This window comes from Equus caballus, chromosome 2, assembly GCF_041296265.1.
Source record: "Equus caballus isolate H_3958 breed thoroughbred chromosome 2, TB-T2T, whole genome shotgun sequence".
NCBI classification, from domain to species: Eukaryota; Metazoa; Chordata; class Mammalia; order Perissodactyla; family Equidae; genus Equus; species Equus caballus.
The window spans coordinates 27,542,440-27,564,402 of NC_091685.1; the positions used below are offsets into that span (position 1 = coordinate 27,542,440).

The following is a 21,963-nucleotide window of genomic DNA, read 5'->3' on the forward strand; positions in this document are numbered from 1 at the left end:
GAGTTAGGCCCTCCAGTTCTCACAGACCAGCGTCCCTCACCCCACCACTTCCTACTAGGAGATCAGACAGTATCATTCTTCCTGCAGTCTCAGTAAGAGCTGGAGCTAAAAGCAGCAAAGAATCTAATGCAAAGGAGCACTAAGGGAAAGAGTACTTCTAAAGTGAAAGGATTCTGACAACAACTTTTTTATTTTAAAACAGGGGAGGGGGCAGGAAGACAACAACTACGCAATCATAGTAAATTACTGCTTATGTTAACACGTCCAGCTTTAACAAAAACAGGACTTTGTAGAACATAAAGCAATGAATCATTTCAAAGCCAACAAAGACTGCTGCTTTTGAAAACTATATAGTGAAAGGTTAAGACACATTATTAACTGGTTTTTACTCAGCACATACTAGTAAAATATACACAAAAATGATCAGTTTTCTCTCAAGTCACTTAATCAGGATTGTCTACTTTGAAGTACCATTTCTTATATTTAATGCAAAGGGTTTCTGCAATGCTAGGAGTGGAGGAGAAGTAGTATCTGGCTTTAAAATCTATGAATGGCCCCCCAAAACTCAGAAAATCTATTAGATATTTTATAATACAGTCAAGTTAGAACCATAATCAAGCCAAAAGCGGTATGAAAAGGACTTCAAATCTCAAACACTGCTTTTGGCCTAAACTGGAGATATACAAACCAGGCCCTAAGGCCCATCTCTGAGTTTCTTCTTACAGAATAAAGCTTAGGTCAATTCTCTGGTTGGCAGAGTGGCATCTTGTCAAATGGCTATAGGTCCTTTATTAATCATGCCTTTGAGCTCGCAGGCTAAAAACAACTTGGATCAAGAGCCAACAGGAAGCACAAAGCAAAAGAGACTGAACAAAGGTGAAAAACAAGAAAGTAGTAATGTATGGGGTTTGTGGTGTGTGAGCAAGAAAGGTGAGAGGCAGGAGACGGCGTGGGGTGAGGAATGGCTATACCAAAAATGCAAGGGCCAGAGGTGCCGCAGCAGAGGCGTTATAATTGTAGTTAACCACCTAAATACCTAGAAGATTTTTTTTTTTTTTTTTTTTAAAGATTGGAACCTGAGCTAACATCTGTTCCCAATCTTCTTCTTCTTCTTTTGCTTCTTCTTCTCCCCAAAGTGCCCCAGTACACAGTTGTATATTCTAGCTGTAGGTCTTTCTGGTTGTGCTATGTGGGAAGCGGCCTCAGCATGGCCTGATGAACAGTGCCATGTCCATGCCGAGGATGCGAACCAGCAACACCCTGGCCTGCCAAAGCGAAGAGCTTGAACTTAACCACTTGGCCATGGGGCTGGCCCCCTAGAAGGTTTTGTGTCCTACAGTACAAAACAGACTTACAAAAAAACAAAAGCTATATGTGCTCATAACTAATTATATAGAAAATTCAGAAAAATAGAAAGAAACCTTCCCCCATATTCCTATCCCAACATCCAGAGGTAACCAATGGTAATAATGTTTTAGTATTTTTCCTTCAAGTTTGTTTTCTGTGCTTAGTTTTTATACAGGTAAGATAATAAAGCTTCAATATACATAATTAAATTTTGCAAATAGACAATACATTCACATGATTCAAAATCTAAAAAGTATAACACTCCATTAGTTTGATTCCTTTCTCCCATTGTCCAAAGGATATGATGCATTTTCAAACCTTGGCTTTCAGATTTTGTCTCACACAAAAGTAACACTAATGGAGAGAAACAAAATATAACCAATATACTATAGTCTTACTCTTCTGATAAGCTGCTTCATAAAAGTCACACAGTGGAGAAAGTCCTGACATTACTAAACTGACAATGAATGTTGAAATACCAAAACATGATCTTTAGGACAGACAGATAGAAGATTAGGGCAGGAACATGGGCATGGAGACAAATTTGGTCAAAAAGGAGGAAATGATACACAGCACTGCAGCCAGCACAAAGCTGAGGACGTACAGAGGGGCTGATAATGTCTGCCCCATGGATCCTTCACCAACCACTCAATTTCAGAGTTAAAGACCACAGCCAGATACAGCAGACACTTGGAAGGAAGGGTAAATAGCTTTTCCCCCTCAGCAAGAAAATGGACTTTAATACAGGAAATTATTAGAAGAAATAAAATCGCTTCATATTTATACCCTTAAGTTTGAGATTCCTTAACAAAACAGTGATTTTCACTTATGTTTTAATATTTTTTCTTCATTAGATATTTTCAGTCCCACAAAAATATTTGCCTTCCTTAAATAAATCAAATATAGATGGTATGGCATTGAATTCCGTAAAAACATCTTATTATTACTTAGTTTTTTCATTGTCAAGTGCAACACAAGTAGAGAAAAATGTTCAAAACATAAATGTAAATTTCACTGAACTATTACAAGAACACTTGTGTGATCACGATGGACATTAAGAAATAAAAGGTTTCCAGACCCCTGAGGCTTCCCTCTCTCCTTAGTAACATACCTCTCCTTCCCCAACAAAGCAATTATTTTCCTAGCTGTTGTAATAGTTCTTTCTTTGTTTAATTACAGTTTAACCACTTAAGCATGCAGCTCCAAACACTGTAGTTTATTACTGCCTGTTTTTCCTTTACGTTTATAGAAATGATACAATATAATTCTTTCATGACTGACTTAAATTGCTTAATATTACTTACGAGATTCATATCATAGCAGGTAGGTGTAGTTTGTTTTCATTGCTGTATAATATTTCATTTTAGAAATGTATCACTAGGTATTTATATATTTTACTACTGATGAACATCTGGGCTATTTCCAGTTTTGCTCTATTGTTAGTAAATACTGCTGCTAGGAGTGTACTTGTACGTGTCTCTTGATACACATTTTTGTCAGGTATATACCAAGGATCGGACATACTTACAGCTAAGTTTCCATATCTCCAGCTTTCATAGATTATGATAAACTTTTTTCAAGAAGATGACTCCACTTTAACATTTTCACTAACAGTTTTATGTGAATTCCACTTATTTCACACCCTCACTAACTCTTGTTCTTGGTTGTTTGATTAATTTTAGTCTTTCTAGCTTGCATGTAGGGTTATCTTATCTTGGTTTTAATTTGTATTCCTTAATTACTAATTAAGTAAAAAACCCCACTTTTTAAATTTGTTGGGTATTTGTACTCTTTAGTGAACTGTCTGTTCAACGCTTTTGCAGACTTTTCTATTGAGCTGTCTTTGTCTTTTTAAAATATATCCTAGATGCATGAACAGTTTTTTTAAAGCCTCGCCACCAAACAACAGCAATAAGAAAAGCAAGAAAGAAAATTCAAATACCTAGTCAGAACCAAAGATCAAGTGTACAGAGACAGGCATATGCTACTTATTTGCGAACTCACCCTGCTCAGGGTCTTCCAACAGAAGCCCTCTTTTAACCAGCTCTTCTCTCGGTTTTCGCATGGATATTTTTCGCTCTAAAACTAACATTAAATTGGAAAACAGCACTTAGAAATGTGGCAGTTAAAGGTCAACTTTAAGCATTCTAATTCCACAGGTAAAAAAATAAAGTGGTTCAATTTTCTATTCTGAGGAAAGAAAGAACAGGAAAATTAACTTCAAATTAAAACAATTTCTTTTATATCCTGTGCTATTGGGAAAGTATATTTTCCAAAAGGACCTAACCTTATAAATTTAGCTTTTTCTCTTTCCTTTTTTTATTTTGCTGAGGAAGATTAGCCCTGAGTTCACATCTGTGCCAATCTTCCTTCACTTTACATGTGGGTCGCTGCCACAGCATGGCTGACGAGTGGTGTAGGTCTGCACCTGGAACCTGAACCCGTGAACCTGGGCCCCCGAAGTGTAGCACACCAAACTTAACCACTACGCCAAGGGGCTGGCCCCCAGCTGTTTCTTTTTTAACTGAAATTTCAATAATAAGGTATTTATGGATGAACTTCTCCTGGAAGTAAGTGGCCAGAGTAGAAAAAAAGAAGCATCTTAGATTTACTACAGTTCAGGAACTCCATTCACCTCTCAATAACTAAACTTTAATCCCATCAAAATACCAACCTAGAAATGAGGCTACACAATATAAGGCTTAGTGAGCGACCACTTGGTTTTGTAATTCTAAAAGATTCAATTCCCTCTTCAAATAGGGGGTTATAGAAACTTGGGAAGAGAATGAAACAGGTACTTCAAAAATAGGGAACTCTTTAACTCAGAACATATATTTAAATCTTAATATCCCACCTTCTGATGTCTCTTTGAATTTATCACTACTTTTTTTTTTCCGCCATTTCCAGGGCTTAAAGATCTTGCCAAAGCCTGAGAACTTGCTCTTCCTTTTGGTGGGAGGTGTCGTGTCTCCTGCTTCCACACTGTCCATGACCATGCCTGGGTCTGCAGTGGGCTGGCCTGCTTCTTCTGTTGCTTGGTGAGAGAGAGAGAGGGAAGAGAACAGCCAATTTACTATTTCAGCATAATCTCGAAAAGGTCCCTTCCCCTCTCTTCCTGTGGTAGTTGGAAAGGATCAGAGCAATGATAAACGATCATGCAGACAGTCAGACTCCTTGACATCACATGGACACACCAAACATCGAAATCTATAACTGATAAACTACAAGGAGGAAAAGGAACCAAACCAAGCCAATATGATTTTAGGACAAAAATTCAACAAGATGATAATACCCAGCTCAAAATCTCTTAAAGGTACACACACACACAAATGTGGATGTTTTCCCAATGTGCATGAGATCTTGCCTCAATGTAGGTTCCTGCTGTTGCCATTTCCATCCTCTTGGCATGGGGGCAGGTCTTTCACAGCTAACACTACCATCTCCCGTGGCACTGAAGCAGGGAATTCCACCGTGAGTGAGTGAATCACTATTCTTTGTTAAACATTGCCTTCTCCTTGCCCTCCTCGTTCAGGACATAAATAATTTCAGGGAGGGGTAACACTTTAAGTGTTAATACCTTACTTGTATCTGTTTATCAATTATTTTCTCCCTTCACAAAAAAGACCCTAGGTAGTTTTGGAGCACTGGAAGGAGCTTGGGGTGGGGGTAATGGACTTTTGGAAAGGGAGTGCTTTAAAATGGAGGGAAATTTTTTTGGAAAGTAGAGGTGAGATTCCAGTGCCTATCATAATATTGCTTTAAGGACAATACTGATTTTAAGGATCTGACAAGAAACATAAGTGACATCATGATAAATGTGCAGGATTGGAATGAAAGGCCATGAGTCCTTCACAATGACCCAACATGCAGGGTTTAGTTAGCTTTAGTGGTAAAGAAAGGAGCAGCCAAGACTGGGCCAAGAATAATAACAATAAAAAAAAAGCAGGAAGGCAACAAAAAAAGCAGGAAGGCAACACAATACAGCTTTGCACTCCACCTACTGTCCCAGGGTTCTCTGGAGAAGTCTAGAGGAGAAGAAAAAAAGAGTCATGTGGAGTAACAGTCCTGGAATTAAAGTGGAACCCTTACTTTATAGAAATACATCAAGGACCACATACTGTATAATCACATGTAATAAGTTAACATGTTAATTGTAACAATTCTTTTTTTTTGTTTTGGGGGGGAAGATCAGCCCTGAGCTAACATCTACCAATCCTCCTCTTTTTGCTGAGGAAGACTGGCCCTGAGCTAACATCCGTGCCCATCTTCCTCTACATTATATGTGGGACGCCTGCCACAGCATGGCTTGACAAGTGGTGCCATGTCCGCACCCGGGATCCGAATCAGCAGACCCCAGGCCACCAAAGCGGAACATGCGCACTTAACCACTGCGCCACCGGGCCGGCCCTAACATGTTAATTGTAAACGATTCGCATCTGAAGCAAATAATGTCTTTTGGGGGCGTGGATAAAAGGGTATAACATATTCATTCAAAAAGTCTCCTTTTGCTATGGTGGATATTTTTCCATAAGAGAAAATATACAATCAACAAGCGTTTTCTTTTTTTTTTCTTTTTTTGGGAAACACTTGCCAAATTCAATCTTTTTCCAGTTTACAGACGTGAGTCTAGGAAGTCAGTTGATAAAGGTCAGATTTATACAATCGAAATTATCAGAGTGACTGCAGCAATGAATGCTGATGCATTATTTTGCTGGGCCCTGATGACTTGGGCAAAACAGGTTCCTGGTTACCCAAGTGCAACACATCGAGATGACAGAGGACAGTGACTCTTTTCTTTCTGGTTGCATGATTTACTTGTGGGCATCCTGGGTCTCAAGTGCTTTGATTCTTTACATGAAATGCACCAGAATCTGCTAACACTGGATCGTATTTGTAAAAGTTCAGTTGCCAGAAACATTAGAAGAACTCCTGTCATAACAATTTCCCCTCAGTGGTACCCTGGGATAGATCTCCAAGATGGCACTAAAGTGAATACATGGTATTGCTTTTAAGAGTTAGTGCTGTAAGACAGTATTCTCCCAATTATAGACTGTCAATGAGACCTGAAGACATTTCAGAGCATTTATAATATCCTAATATTTAACATGTGTTAGTGATAATGCTTTCAGAAATGGAGCTAAGTAACATAAGCTGTTCATTCTCCAATAGCAGCCTTACTTGCAGAGGCGGGGAGGGACTGAAACTTTAAATCTTCTGCTAACCCACCCACTGAGTGAACCTCATTCAGTTCCAAAAGAAACACAGGAAAATGCCTGTTTGGTTAAAAGGAATAGGGAAGATAATATCCAAAGAAAAAAAGAAAGAAAGAAAACCCAATGAAAAACAAAACCAGACTAACAATATGAAAGAAGAGGTGTTAGTGCTATGTGAAGCTTTTAAAGAAAAATAGCCAAAAAGCTTCAGGAATATCAGATGTTAACATATTCTCAGAAAAGTTCCTGTCTGTAAAGTTCTTAAATGAATAGCCAATCAAGGCTGCTTCCACTATCTTCTTGGATATCTAATCACTTTCTAAAGTAGGACTTAGTTCATCTCTTTTAATTCTTCATTATATTGAAAAACACATTTATATGTGCCCCCTTTTTCTTATACATTTAAAATAACAAAATCTTGATATCTTTTCAAACATTTACGCCTGCCAGCATATGAACTCAAAACAAGTTCAGTTTATACTAAAAAGTTGTGATAGATCACATTAACAAAATGAAGGATAAAAATCATATGATCATCTGAGTAGATGCAGATAAAGCATTTGACAAAATTCAACATCCATTTATGGTAAAAACTCTCGACAAAGTGCATATAGAGGGAATGTACCTCAACACAATAAAGGTCATATATGACAAGCCCAAAGCTAACATCATACTCAATGGTGAAAAGGTGAAAGCTTTTCCTCTAAGATCAAGAACAAGACAAGAATGCCCACTCTTGCCACTTGTATTCAACACAGTATTGGAAGTCCTACCCAGAACAATTAGGCAAGAAAAAGAAATAAGAGACATCCAAATTAGAAAGGAAGAAGTAAAACTGTCACTATTTGCAGATGACATGATATTATATACAGAAAACCGTAAAGACTCCATCAAAAAACCGTTAGAACTAGTAAACAAATTCAGCAATGTTGCAGGATACAAAATCAATACACAAAAATCTGCTGTGCTTCTATACATAATAATCAACTGTCAGAAAGACAAATTAAGAAAATAATCCCATTTACAATTACATCAAAAAGAATAAAATACCTAGGAATAAATTTAACCAATGAGGTGAAAGATTTGTATATTGAAAACTATAAGACATTAAGGAAAGAAATTAAGAAGATACAAATAAATGGAAACATATTCTGTGCTCATGGATTGGAAGAATCAATATTGTTAAAATGTTCATACTACCCAAAGCAATCTACAGATTCAATGCAATCCCTATCAAAATTTCAATGGCATTTTTCACAGAAATAGAACAAACAATTCTAAAGCTTGTATGGAACCACAAAAGACCCCGAATAGCCAAAGCAATCTTGAGAAAGAACAAAGCTGGAGGCATCATGCTCCCTGACTTCAAACTATACTACAAAGCTATGGTAATTAAAACAGTATGATATTGGCATAAAAACAGACACATAGATCAATGGAACAGAATAGAAAGCCCAGAAATAAACCCATTCATATATGGTCAATTAATTTATGACAAAGAAGCCAAGAATATACAGTGGGGAAAGGACAGTCTCTTCAATGAATGGTGCTGGGAAAACTGGACATGCAAAAGAATGAAACCAGACCACTATCTTACACCATACACAAAACTTAACTCAAAATAGATTAAAGACTTCAAGGTAAGACCTAAAACCATAAAACTCTTAGAAGAAAACATAAGCGATAAGCTCACTGACATAGGTCTTGGCAATGATTTTTTGAATCTGACACCGAAAGTAAAAGGAACAAAAGCAAATGTAAACAAGGTGGACTACATCAAACTAAAAAGCTTCTGCACAGCAAAGGAAACCATCAGCAAAATAAACAGGCAATCTACTGAATAGGAGAAAATATCTGCAAATCACGTATCTGATAAGGGGTTAATATCCAAAATATATAAAGAACTCAAACAACTCAATAGCAAAAAAACAATCTGATTAAAAATGGGCAGAAGATCTGAATAGACATTTTTCCAAAGAAGACATATAGATGCCCAACAGGTATATGAAAAGATGCTCAACATCATTAACCATCAGGGAAATGCAAATCAAAACCACAATGAGATAGAATCTCACATCTGTTAGAATGGCTATTATCAAAACTACATGAAATAACAAGTGTCGGCAAGGATGTGGAGAAAAGGGAACCCTTGTGCATGGCTGGTGGGAATGTAAATTGGTGCAGCCACTATGGAAAACATGGAGGTTCCTCAAAAAATTAAAAATAGATCTACCATAAGATCCAGCAATTCCATTTCTGGGCATTTATCTGAAGAAAACAAAAACACTAACTTGAAAAAATATATGCACACCCATGTTCACTGAGGCATTGTTTACAATAGCCAAGATACAGAAACAATCCAAGTGTCCCTCCGTAAATGAATGGATACAGAAATTGTGGTATACATATATACACAATGGAATATTATTCAGCCATAAAAAAAATGAAATCTTGCCATTTGTGACAACATGGATGGACTCGGGGGCATTATGCTAACTGAAATAATTCAGACAGAGAAAGACAAATACCAAACAATCTTCCTTATATGTGGAATCTTAAAAAAACAAAAAAATAATAACCAAGCTCATAAATACAGAGAAGACTGGTAATTGCCAGAGGAAGGGGGTGGGGAGTGGGAGAAATGGGTGAAGGGGGTCAAAAGGTGAAAAAAAATTTTTTTTAAAAGATAACATGTGAATCATTTATTAAAAAAAAAAGTTACCGCACATGTGGAAAATACCAAGAGCTTATGATAAAAATGAATGCGTCTGCTGTCACATTTATTGCTAAGAATAGCCCTCCTCTTTCCTTATGTAAAGAAAGTAACTGAATACAAAAAGTAAACAGAGCAGCAATTTTTTTCTTTGATGCTTTATGCAAATGTGCTTAATTTTCACGTTTATAAAACTTTTAGAAGTGGATATGCCTCTTTCCTCAGGCAGTGGGGTTCAGCCACACCCAGCCCTGACCCAGTTATTATCCCAAATTTACTCATTCATATTCTTATATTCTCATATTCTCCCTCCCCCTGCCACCTCCCCTCCTCGCCTTCCATGACAAATAGAACATTATTTCAGTGACTCCCAAATCTGTTCATATCCTTGGAATCAGCCCAGTTGCCTTTTCAAAATACAGAATCTCCAGGAGGTGGGATGTAGGAATCTATTTTCAAAAATCTTCCCAGGTGATTGTTATGGTCAGGTTTGTTAAACTCGATCCCAGATTATTATCTGGAAATTTTATGCATGTTAAAAGACACAGAGGCAGACATTCTCTGCCTGTAACCTAATTCTTTGTTGAAGAAAGATAAGCTAGAAAATCTTGGCATCATTCCAGTGTTTCCTACTCAAGCAAAGTATTCCTAGAGAAGAACTGTGAGGATCTTGTCTGTGTTTCCTAACCTCAAATATAGCTTAAATTAAAAATAAACAATAAAAAAGCTTGCAGTTATGTTTTTTAGATTTGTAACATATTATGTTCCATTTGCACTTGGAAAGAAAGTGTATTGTGCAGTTATTGAGTGTAGTATTCTATACATACTAATTAGGACGAGTTGGTTAATCAAGGTGCACAAATCATTAACATCCTTTCTGATTTGTTGTCCGCTTCTTCTATCAGTTACTGAGAGAGGTATGTTAACATCTGTACCCGTGAAAGTGGATGTGTCTCTTTCTCTTCTTAGTTCTATTAATTTTTACTTTATATACTCTGAAGCTATGTTATTAAGTCTATACAAATCTAGTTACTGTAGCTTCCTGTTAAACTGATCCTTTTATTATAAAATTCCCTCTTATCACTCTAGTAACACTTCAGCCTTAATTTTGTTTTTCTATCTACTTTGACAATTGTTATAACTAGAGTGTTTAGTCCATTTATATTTAATGTTTTTATTGACACAGTTGGGTTGAAGTCTACCACTTTGCTATTTATTTTTTATTGGTCTCATTTGTTCCGTGCATCCTCATCTTGCTACAATCTACTTTAGTACTTTTACTACTTTCTGAACACTGAACAATGCAAGAATCTTACAACATTTTAACTCTATCTACTCTTTGAGTTATTGTCATATTTTCTTCTACATACATACAACAATAAATGAAAGAAAACACTATTGTTGTCAATATTTTTTTCTATTTCTGTAGGAAATATTTATTTTTTCAAGTATTCTTCATTTCTTCCTGCAATCCTGCACTTCCAACTAGGATAATTTTATTTCATCATTTTTGAAGGATATTTTCACTGGGTATTGTATTTTGTTTGCAGGTGAGTTGGTTTATTTAATTTCAGCACTTTATAAATATGATTTCATTGCTTTTATTTGTATGTTTCATTCTTTGGGTGCTATCTACTGGCCTGAAGCATAAGTGATATAACGGATTCAAATCCAAGTCTCGCCAACTTCAAAATCTGTGATCCTTTTCCCCCTGCCTTCAGAATAAAGATTGAGCTGAAATCTTACAATATCCGGTTTCATTCACTAACAGGTTTTTAGAATGTAATTTATGAACCTGGCACATTATATGATTTAATTCTTACAACAACCTAGGTGATTGGTATTAATCTCTATATAATTTAACAGTTTGGTATTTATCTCAAATGCTCTTCAATATCAAAATTTATAAACAGTACCAATTCCAAAGTTAGGTTTCTTATTAAAGCCTCATTATAAACTAATTTTCCACCCAGTTATAATTACTTCAAATTTCAACACATACTTTATCAATCTTTTGTTCACTTCTCTTAGAAGTTATTACTTTGTATTTAAACTGGATGTAGCAATTAACTTTTATGATTTAGATCATTATTGTGAATAATTTTTGCATCAGATTATTAATTTTTCTTTAACTCGTTAAGTCATATCCTGTATTTGGAATCTTTCTTCTCTGACTGCTGTGCCCCTTATTTCTTTAGATCGGGCTTCAAGCTGAGGCAGATGCTTCATGCTGTTGATAAGATACATGGAAGAGACACATCGGACTCCAAAGTCATTACTCTTGGGCTCTTCTGGTGGAGACTAGACTGAGATTGCTCTGGAAACTCAACTTTTAGCCATTATTCAAGAGCAACACCTATAACTGATTAAAATAAAGTGTTGATACAGTTCTTCCCATATATTCTTTGCTCAGGTGCCTGCTGAAACAAAGAAATTCTGAATCAAGAGAGTGTTCTCATGGATGAAGATATCAGAAAAAGAAGAAAGAGGAAGCTGATTAATCATTCCTAATGAAAAGGGAAAAAAGTAAATCATCTTCTCTTTTCCCCCCAAACCGATGATTTGATATCACAGGGAAATCAGAAAAACCTGATTCCATCAAATGTCCTACATATGAAGGGTGGAATCTTCAAGTAATTAAATGATAGTGGCGAGGCAGCCAGTCAAGCCTTTCCTGTTTAACTCCAAGAGTATTTTCAGGAAGGGAAGGTGGCCCACTGAAGACCTACTCTCAGCATAATCCAACTTCAAGGAGTCTATGAAACAGGAACTGGTCTCCCATTATCAAATTTCATTTGTGCATATATTCTTTTATTATCTAACTAGGAATTATGTATAACTAGAATAGTGGCCAGGGCCATGCATATATTTTTTTCAAATTTTAATTCCAACTTTGCATAAGTTATATAAGACCATTTTCTCTAATAAAAGCATAACATTTACACAAAAGTCTGGAAAACTCAGCTTGAAAAGAAGTAAGCTCCTCAAAGATGTTACTTCTGATATGTTATTTAGCATGGTAAATAATCAGGAATGTCTTACATGTACAACAATAGGTATACGAAAAAAAACCCTGAAAAATTTATATAAAACTTGTACAATCATTAGAATTAAGTTTCTAGAGTAATTAATAATCCTAGGTTAAAAAGAGAATAAAATTTATATGTAAGTTATGCATATCACATTATCTAAACTATGCTAAAATATTTTAAGAAAAATAGAAGGAACTAAATCAAAATGTAAACATATTTTGATGGTAGGATTATGGGAAACTTGTGTTTCTTCTTTCTAGCTTCCTGTATTTTTTTTTTTAGATTTTTAAATTTTTCCTTCTTCTCTCCAAAGCCCCCCAAGTACATAGTTGTACATTTTAGTTGTGGGTCCTTCTCGTTGTGGCATGTGGGACGCTGCCTCGGCACAGTCCAATGAGTGCTGCTAGGTCCATGCCCAGGATCCGAACCTGTGAAACCCCGGGCCACTGAAGCAGAGTGTGGGAACCCAACCACTCGGCCAGGGGGATGGCCTCCTACTTTTTTTTTTTTTTTAACAATGAACATGTCTGGCTTTTACAGTTGGAAAAAACCCAAATTTACCGTTTATAATGGAAAGTGGGAGCTTTCAAATCATGACAGTTAATAAATGAGGTCCAGCATATACATAAATGCACAAAAGAAAATAATTCGTCCTAAACATTAAATGAATTGAATAGCATAAATTGAATTGAAATAAATGAATTGAATAAAACGAATTGAAACATAAAAATGAATTATTCTCCACGTGAAAACCATAGTTTGAAATATTAAGCAAATTAAACCACTCAAGGATAGTTACTTTGGATCTGGAGTAGTAACACAAGTTGAAGTGAGGAGATCTGGATTACCCAAACATTTTCTACTCCTACACTTTTTTAAAGTATATCACCCTTGTTTGCCATGAGTACAATCTTGTGCTGAAGGAGCTAGAGACCAAACTTAATGGTGATCTATATTCACCAGGTATAAACTTTTCAGTTGTAGAATGAAGGATTTCGAAGTATGCATAAATCCTTGACAGCAGCAGCTGACTAGATCTAATTGAAGCCACTACTCTCTGTAGCATTCTTGGATCCATTAAAACTGGTACACTACTTCAGGCTTCCTACTATGAATTATTGTCTGATAGGAAGAAAATTCAATTGCATCACGTAGAAAACTGCAATAGAAAGAAAGAGAAACAGACAGACAGACAAATTATGCGACAAAAAGTATATTCAGACATCTAGAAATCATCCCTCTTTTTCATTTTTAATGATACAATTACACCTCAAATTTGTTCTATACTCATAAATAAAGGGCTGAAAGAGGTGAGCTTGAAACTGTTCACAGGCAAATTTGCACATCAAACATTTGTTCTCAATAATTCTGATTTTATAACCATCTCCCTTCCTTTTCCAATTTGACAGAAGAAATACAGGCTTGGAGTCACATTTGGATATCCCTTTGTTTCTGTTTAAACTAGTTACGGAATTTACAATGACTTTATGGGCCCATTCTGTTTTCCATGAGTGCCAAAACAAGGTAGTTTCCGTCCTTGTTTCCCTTTGTTTGCCAGAAAACAGGGTGTAGGACGCTGGCTATAGTTTTACAATTGTGTGTTCCAGCGAAAACACCTTTTTCTTTGAGTCATGCAGCTGCAGGCCACTAGGAAAGCACGTCACAGAGCTGGAGGTCTTGGTGTTTTTTGGAGGGAGCGGAGTTTGGGAGAGGAAGATAAGTAACCAAATTACAGTTTGGAGTTTCTGGTTTGAGTGGTACCCTGAAACTATGCCCTGATTTTTGAACTCCTTACTTCCTCATTCAAGTTGTAGCACCTCAAATTTCATAGGCTTGTTTCTTATATCATGTATTATGCAGAGTTCTAGCAGTTTCTTTCTTTTTCCTGGTCAACATTTAATTCAAGTTCTTTAGTTCAAGTTTAGTTGTTTCAGATGAATTTCTGGAGTGATTTTTAAATAAATATATAGTATTATTAAAAAATTACTTAGCATTTTTCATCTTTCAGAAAAAGTACTCATCAACTATTTGCTGTAGATACACATTATACCTACGTTACTTGCTAGAGATAAGGGATAAAACAGGGTTTAACAATAAGCCCCAGGTCAAAGACAGAGTTTATTTTAGAATCCAATTTACAACCAAGTCTTAATCATCCATGTTGGAAAGCAACGTAAGACAGACAATAGGAGTCAATAGAAAACTTAGTTTTCAACACAGCCTTCACTGCTCTCACCCCTTCACTAGGCTTGGTAATAAGCAACAAAATTATTGGGTCTTTCTTAGTTCTAATTTTATTTCTTATATCTTATCGGGTTTTAAAAAATGTTTAGATTTAAAGTGTATAAAGTTCTCCCATTTTACCCATAAAATTTTTATAATAATCAGTTATTTGACCAAAAATTAAAATCCATCGTTTTGTATAACAAGATACACACTCCATTATCAAGAGGTGACAATTTTTTTTAAGTTTAAGGTGTACAGCATAACGACTTGACTTACATATCCTGTGACCAATCATCTTTATAACCTAATGGCTCTCTGCATCCTTTATGCCCATCTAGCTTGAAACAGATCTTGCTTGTATACAAGGATTCTAACAGCATCAGAACTTCATAAATGGAGAAACATTAATTTATGGTACTTACACTATTGTACTTACTCATTTTTGCCTTCCAAAGGAGGATTATGACGGGATTTAAAGAACTGTTTTAGAACCGCAACAAAATTACAGAAAGCAAAACTTGCCACTAATGAACAAAGCAGGCTTTGTCTAGAGCAGGCCCATAATTTCCCTTGGAAATATTGCATAGTTCTGACCTTTGGGAAATAGAAAGAATTGGGCAAAGCACTTAAGAAGATAGAGAGAAGCTTGTCTACTTCCTTCTAAGAAGAGAGAGGTTTGTCTCTATGTGCAGATACAAGTGAGGTCTGAAGCTTCTAACTTTGGGAAAATATAGTTTTCTGACCATGACTACATCAACAAGTGATGCTGCTTTACCCTTGGAAACTTGATGTGTACACTTTTTTGACAAAAACTTCAAGTTGAGAGTAAGTTTTTATAGTGAGGTACCAGAATATAATATATTCTCTCATGGGGAAAAAACCTTGAACTCTTCCAAGTATACCTTCAAGTAGAAAGAGAGGATACACTGTTGTGACAACAGGCTATTCAGAAAATCCACTGGAGCAGAGAGAGGGGACAATAATTTTTGAAAAGGGGAGTATTCTGCATTCAATAACAACCGAAAATCTTTTAAGAGGCCCACGACAGACCCCTATATGGTTACTTCCTCCTGATTCCTGGATTACATGCAAGAAAGTATGCCTTCCTTCTTTCTCTGAAGAAAGCATTTGTTGTGAGACCTAGACAGGTTTGAGAAATGTCTCTGATAATTCTGATGACCAAATAATGCCATGTGCTTTTCCTCAAAGTCCCATGAAGTAATTTATTTTTAATTAACCCATCTATTACTTATTCCTGTGTTAATACCATCATATAGCTACAATAAATTTTATTCATCTAGTAGTCTCCTTACTGATTTTGCCTCCAAATGATGATTTATTTCTAAATCGCCTTTCCCAAAACCACTCCCATTATCACGTGCATGAATGAGAACCCATAACTACAAATTTCAGAGCAAAATGAATCAAATGGTGATGGAAAAGGAATGTAAGAAAGAGGAAATACGACAATACAGTATCTTTTAAAGCAATATATGGCTATGCAAAGGAAAAGTGGATAAAAAGAGGCTAATTAGTGAATGAAAGGTATATGAAGGGGCAAAAAAGAAAAGAAAAAGCTAGAGTTGGAGAACAGAAAAGCAGAGAGAAGGAAAGTTCTACACTAAATGGCTGGGTGGAGTTTATTAAAATTCTTTGGTCTCATGCCTAATTTAAGGACACGCACTAATTAGCTGGTTGTTTTACTATGACACATAGTACAGGATTCTAGTGAACACAGGAACAGCTTTCATGTTGATCAAGAACTACAAAGTATTATTTGAAAGTTTTATCTGAGTAAACCTACAGGCCTCTCCTACAGACACATTTCACTTAAGGATAAGTTTTTTTAATATTAACTCCTGAGGATAATTGCTTATTTCCTTGAACGGACACCACAGCATAAATTCCTACTCTGCACTCAAATATTCGATTAGTTTACCAGTTGTTAGAAAGATCCTCTGGTAAAAACAATAGTTAGATACTGACACAACATCTTATAAATTTGCATATGTGTTCACGCAAAGGTTATTTATTTGAAAGCAGACTCTTCTTGGTTAACAGCTGTGGACTTCCATCACAAGCCAAGGGAGTCAAAAACCTTAAAAAAAGAAATACAGTGGCCCTCTGTATCCGCAATTCAACCAACTATGGATCGACAGGCTTAAGGTGGTTGTGTCTGCATTTTTTTCTCGTCATTATTCTCTAAACAATACAGTATAACAACTACTTATATAGCATTTACATTTTATTAGGTATTATAAGTAATGTAGAGACGATTTAAAGTATCTAAGATGACATCCCTTCGTTATGTGCAAACACTACACCATTTTATACAGGGACTTGAGCATCCACAGATTTTGGTATCTGCTGAGGTCCTGGGATCAATCCCCTGGGAATACCAAAGGAGAACTGTATGTCTTTTTTTAAACAAATTTATAAATATTTTGGATTTTTTCCTTTTAATATTTTAAATTTTCAACTAGAAAGTAAACTTCTTAAGGGCACAGACAGAATTATATCCATACAGGGTCTGCCAGGATATTCACAGTGCCTTGAAAAGAATAAGAAATCAATTCAATATATTCACTCATTCATTTTGTACCACTTGGCTTGCCAAACCTAGTACCATTAATTTTAAAGATTTTATTTTTCCTTTTTCTCCCCAAAGCCCCCCGATACACAGTTGTATATTTTTAGTTGTGGGTCCTTCTAGTTGTGGCATGTGGGATGCCGCCTGAGCGTGGCTTGATGAGTGGTGCTAGGTCCGCGCCCAGGATCTGAACTGGTGAAACCCTGGGCCGCTGAAGCAGAGCGCGCAAACTTAACCACTCGGCCACAGGGCCAGCCCCTACCATTAATTTTAAAGCTCAAAACTAACCACTATACTACAGGTTTAGAACTGTAAACAAATGATATGTCTTATTTTACTTCATACATTTATCCTTCCAAACAATCTGGTAAGACATTCTAGATACCTACTCATTGAAATGCTTTTTAAATGTCATTAAGAAACTTATGTCTGGGGCTGGACCCGTGGCCGAGTGGTTAAGTTTGCGCACTCGGCTGCAGGAGGCCCAGGGTTTTGTTGGTTCGAATCCTGGGCGCGGACATGGCACTGCTCATCAAACCACGCTGAGGCAGCGTCCCACATGCCACAACTAGAAGGACCCACAACGAAGAACATACAACTATGTACTGGGGGGCTTTGGGGAGAAAAAGGAAAAAAAAAAAAACAACTTATGTCTGGTAAAAGCCTTTAAAGTAACGGTATTAGTCCTCAAAGTTGTCAACGTTAAGCCTTCATGACTTGGTCCTGATTTGCTCAAAGAGAATACGTCCTGAATTATAAATAACATAATGGAGTTTGTCCATTAAAATAGCTGATAGTAACGTATGAATTATCTAGGTAATAGGAACTAAAACCCAAAAATTAAATCCAGAGAGAACATAACAATCTTAGTTAGGCACCTAAGTGACTTCTCTTTCTTTTTTCATAGGTTTCTTATTAGGGTAACTAGTAGGCAGAATAACTGATGAGTTTGATTCTCACTTCTTTTTTAGAAGTATAAAAAACATCATTAAACTTTATCTACTAAGATGAAGTTTTTTGTATAGTCTACAGATGTTAGATGTTCTTCATAAATATTACCACCGATCAGTAAATTGTACCTGCTTATCCATTTCTTGCTTTTCAAGTAGCCTTCATTCTGATCTCATAGAGAAATGCCTAGCATGATTTACATCTTTATTATACTTGTTAACAAATAACTACTCTTTGGAGGAGAAACCACAGGAGAATTTAGTGGCCCAAAGGAGAATTTACCAAATTCAGGAGTGGTTACCTCTGGGAGTAAAGCAGCAGAATATCATCAGAAGGGAATGTGGGCATAGAGAGAGGGTTGGGGTGGGATATATCTGGTTTTCTTGGGGGGAAGATTAGCCGTGAGCTAACATCTGCCAATCCTCCTCATTTTTGCTAAGACTGGCCCTGAGCTAACATCCGTGCCCCTCTTTCTCCATTTGATACGTGGGACGCCTGCTACAGCACGGCTTGCCAAGTGGTGCATAGGTCTGTACCCGGGGTTCCGAACTGGTGAACTGGGCTGCTAAAGCGGAATGTGTGAAAACTTAACTGCTGCGCCACTGGGCTGGCCCCAGGATATATCTGTTTTTAATTTCATTTCTTAAGCTGGGTAGTGGCCCCAGAGAGTCCTTAATATTTTTCTCTATAACTTTTTCTATTTAGAAAGCATTTCATTAAAAAACAGTGAGTTACTGAATTGATATGGACCTAGCACTGGTGATCAAGGTAAAGTGAGTAAAGTCCTGACTTCAGACCTAAAAATCTGCTGCTGAATGACTCACTTTGCAACTCCTGTGCCTCACTTTCAGTAAAACATGAAAAATACTTGGTAAGAATTTCATTTGAGAAGTTCTCAGGGGAAAACATACCTTTAGAAACTAAATCATATTAAATCATGAGAGACAGCTGGGAGTGTTACCTATGTTCCCAGGCTTTTATACTTTTTTTAAAAAAGTCACCAAATTTTTCATTTCTGAAAAAAAAGCAGCCTAGGACTGAACATGTTTCCTGCTGCTTCATAAATCCAAGAGAAGGTACAAACCTTCTTTATTTTTAATAGTATCATGTCAAGAAATGATTCACAGGCTTTCCCTCACTTTACTCATATTTAGCAACCCTTTAATGAACATCCACTTAAAACAATTTTTCCCACCTTTCCATCTTCATCATATACAAAACCCCACAAGGTCGGGGAAAGCGAGTCTTCAGTGACAATGGACTTCCATTTCACTTACAAGCTCTGAAACCCTAAGCTACACTTAGAGTTACCAGCTTGGTCTTCAGCTATCTCTGAGACAATAACACTTCAAACGTAGCGTATGGACTCCAGAAGTATTTACACCAAACTGTGGCTTTAAGAGAAACGGAAACAACAGTACAATGGAAGAAGCTTGAGACTTATCTGGAAAATGTACAACGGAGTCTAAAAAATTAAGTCAAATCTTAAAAATGGTCCTGTTTATAGAAGTCAACAGTACTAGTTCTATATGACATATATATATTAACTGCCCAAGTCCTGCAAAACACTATTAAAACACCACTGAATTCTAAATATGACCTCCCGTAGCACGCACTTATCTTCGGCAATGGCAAGAAATTAACAGATAGTTTCCTAGCACTATTATACAAGAAAAACTCCAAAGGAATCAAGTAAAACAAAACTATGAGTAGTAAATTAATATAACTGAATGAAAGATAACTTAGATGTTTTCATTCATTCTTCACAAAGGTATACACCTCCCAAAGTTATAAACATCAAAATCCCCATGTTCAAATTATTGTAAAATATTCGCCTTCACCTGTAGATCTGCCTTGCCCCTGTCAAGATTTTGTTTCTTTGCCTTCTATTACTCACCAACTGCATCTGGATTTACCGGTCTGGAGACGTCAGCTTGCCCCATGATTATATTGTCTGATGTGTCTCACAACAAGAAACTGTCCTGGACCAAACAAAATTTTCTTAAAAGATAAATCCACATAAGGAGGGAACACGCACTCCTCTCTCGGTGGCACTGCCAAACATCAGGAAATGGCATGAGGTCAGGCAATCTACTCGACTTTCTGTTTCCCTGTATCCCGGCCTGGGCACTTGTGGTTCTTACAAATATGTCTTCACGCTGGCTCTCTTCACATAGGAATGCCTGTCATTCCAGAGTGCACACTGTGAAGAGCTGAAATGCAGGAAGGGGAGGAGACTGCCAACCACATTCTAGCTGCTGAGAGGCACAGCCCTAAGAGTCCACACCCACTTTTCCTGACAGGGAGCTTGGTTCAACTTTCCAGACTCACAGCCACAGAAGAAACGGAGCCTGCTCAAGAGTCTACCAAAGAACTTAGAAATGTAACCACACAAAAAACATCAGGGCTCTGTGGAGCAGGCTAATAGGAGCAGAAGTCCACTCAAAGGTATGTTTTAGACACAGGCTTGCCTCAAAAGTATCAGACTGTTCTGGCATTTCACTGCTTGCTCTAAATTGTGTTTCCTACCTGTGACTGGCGCACGCAAAGCAGAATGAAATCTATGTACTGGGAATTAATAACATTAGGAACAACATTTTAGGACTGAATATACTTTTTCTAAAAATAGAAAATTTTCTGAAATTTTTACTTACTAAAATAGTAAACTTGAAATAAATATTTGGAAGGTATTATACAATATTTCTCTTTCTGTTGAAGCTTAATAACCACCATATGATCTTGGGGAATACAAAATTATAGGGAGTAGCCCTACATGCTGGGTATAATACACATGGAAATATTAGCTAACCACATGCAGCTTGTATACTAATTTTTCTTTTTTATTGAGACATAACTACTTCACATATAGCCAAACACATAAATTTAAGGATACAGCTTGATCAACTTTTATTTACATACATACCTGTGTATGCAAACACTATATTTTCTAAATGTAAAAAAGCCACACTTAACACAAACTTACCACAGTGTCCAGCCACATACTCTGGATTATTTCACTAACACCTGAAGGTAAAATGGGGAACTTTTTTTTTTTTTTTGGTGAGGAAGATTGGCCCTGAGCTAACATCTGTGCCCATCTTCCTCTATTTTGTATATGGGATGGCGCCACAGCATGGCCTGATGAGTGGTGTGTAGGTCCATGCCTGGGATCTGAACCCACAAAATCTGGGCCGCCAAAGCGGAGAGCATGAACTTAACCACTGTGCCACTGGGCCAACCGCAGGAACTAACAATTCTGAGCACTCTAGTAAGGAGTTTTACACACCAGTTATTTCATTTAATCATCACCACAACCAACTATGCATTGTGAAGGATATGCATATTATTTACCCTATTATTAGATAAGACAACTAAGGCCAGTGAGGTCAAATCCTGTGTCTTACATCACCAAGTCTGTAAGTACCAAAGCCCTAATAGTCCTTCAACAAATGACAGCTACCAAAAAAACCACCAGAACTTTCAGTGTCAATCTTTGTTCTCCAAACTGAGATCACAGAAAGATTTTTAGTATCTGGACTTTCCCTCTGTCTCTCCTGAGCACCTTCTCCTTTTTCCCCATTATCTGTTTTTGATATAGAAAAAAAAAGTGGTAATGGTAACAAGAAAATGACAACGCTAAAGTGTCAGTAAGAAAAAAAAGTGTAGAAATACTCAGGCAACATTTAACTGTTAATACTGGCAGCAGTCAGAAAAACACTATGATGTTGACCATTAAAATATGAAAGAGAGTAAAAGGGAAAATTCATTGAAAGAATAAGCCAATGTAAGAATGTCCAACACCTTCAAACCCTGGCATTTATATTTATTAGCCTAAAAGCAGAACACGTGTGATGGCAGTTTCCACTACTGTAAAATGGAGAGGCAAAAGGT

General features: G+C 36.7%; 1 protein-coding gene and 1 long non-coding RNA gene across 16 annotated transcripts in view; one reads left to right on the forward strand and one right to left on the reverse strand.

The window, feature by feature from the left end:
- Positions 1–21,963, reverse strand: part of PHACTR4 (phosphatase and actin regulator 4) — a 103,975-nt gene that overhangs the window by 22,807 nt on the left and 59,205 nt on the right. For 2 of the 15 annotated variants that reach the window (XM_070260619.1, XM_070260611.1), the window contains exons 3-5: positions 5,349–5,372; positions 4,202–4,381; positions 3,352–3,432 (exon numbers count right to left, since the gene is read on the reverse strand). In XM_070260619.1, the coding sequence (XP_070116720.1) occupies positions 3,352–3,432; positions 4,202–4,381; positions 5,349–5,372 (285 nt within the window). Of the gene's footprint in view, positions 1–3,351; positions 3,433–4,201; positions 4,382–5,344; positions 5,413–19,969; positions 20,258–21,963 lie in introns of those variants that run through there. The other 13 variants (XM_023635024.2, XM_070260617.1, XM_070260616.1 and 10 more) reach the window with 10 other exon arrangements.
- LOC138923200 (uncharacterized) lies at positions 10,712–11,663 on the forward strand. The gene is made up of 2 exons (XR_011436483.1): positions 10,712–10,823; positions 11,472–11,663. It is a non-coding gene; the product is annotated as an uncharacterized lncRNA (long non-coding RNA).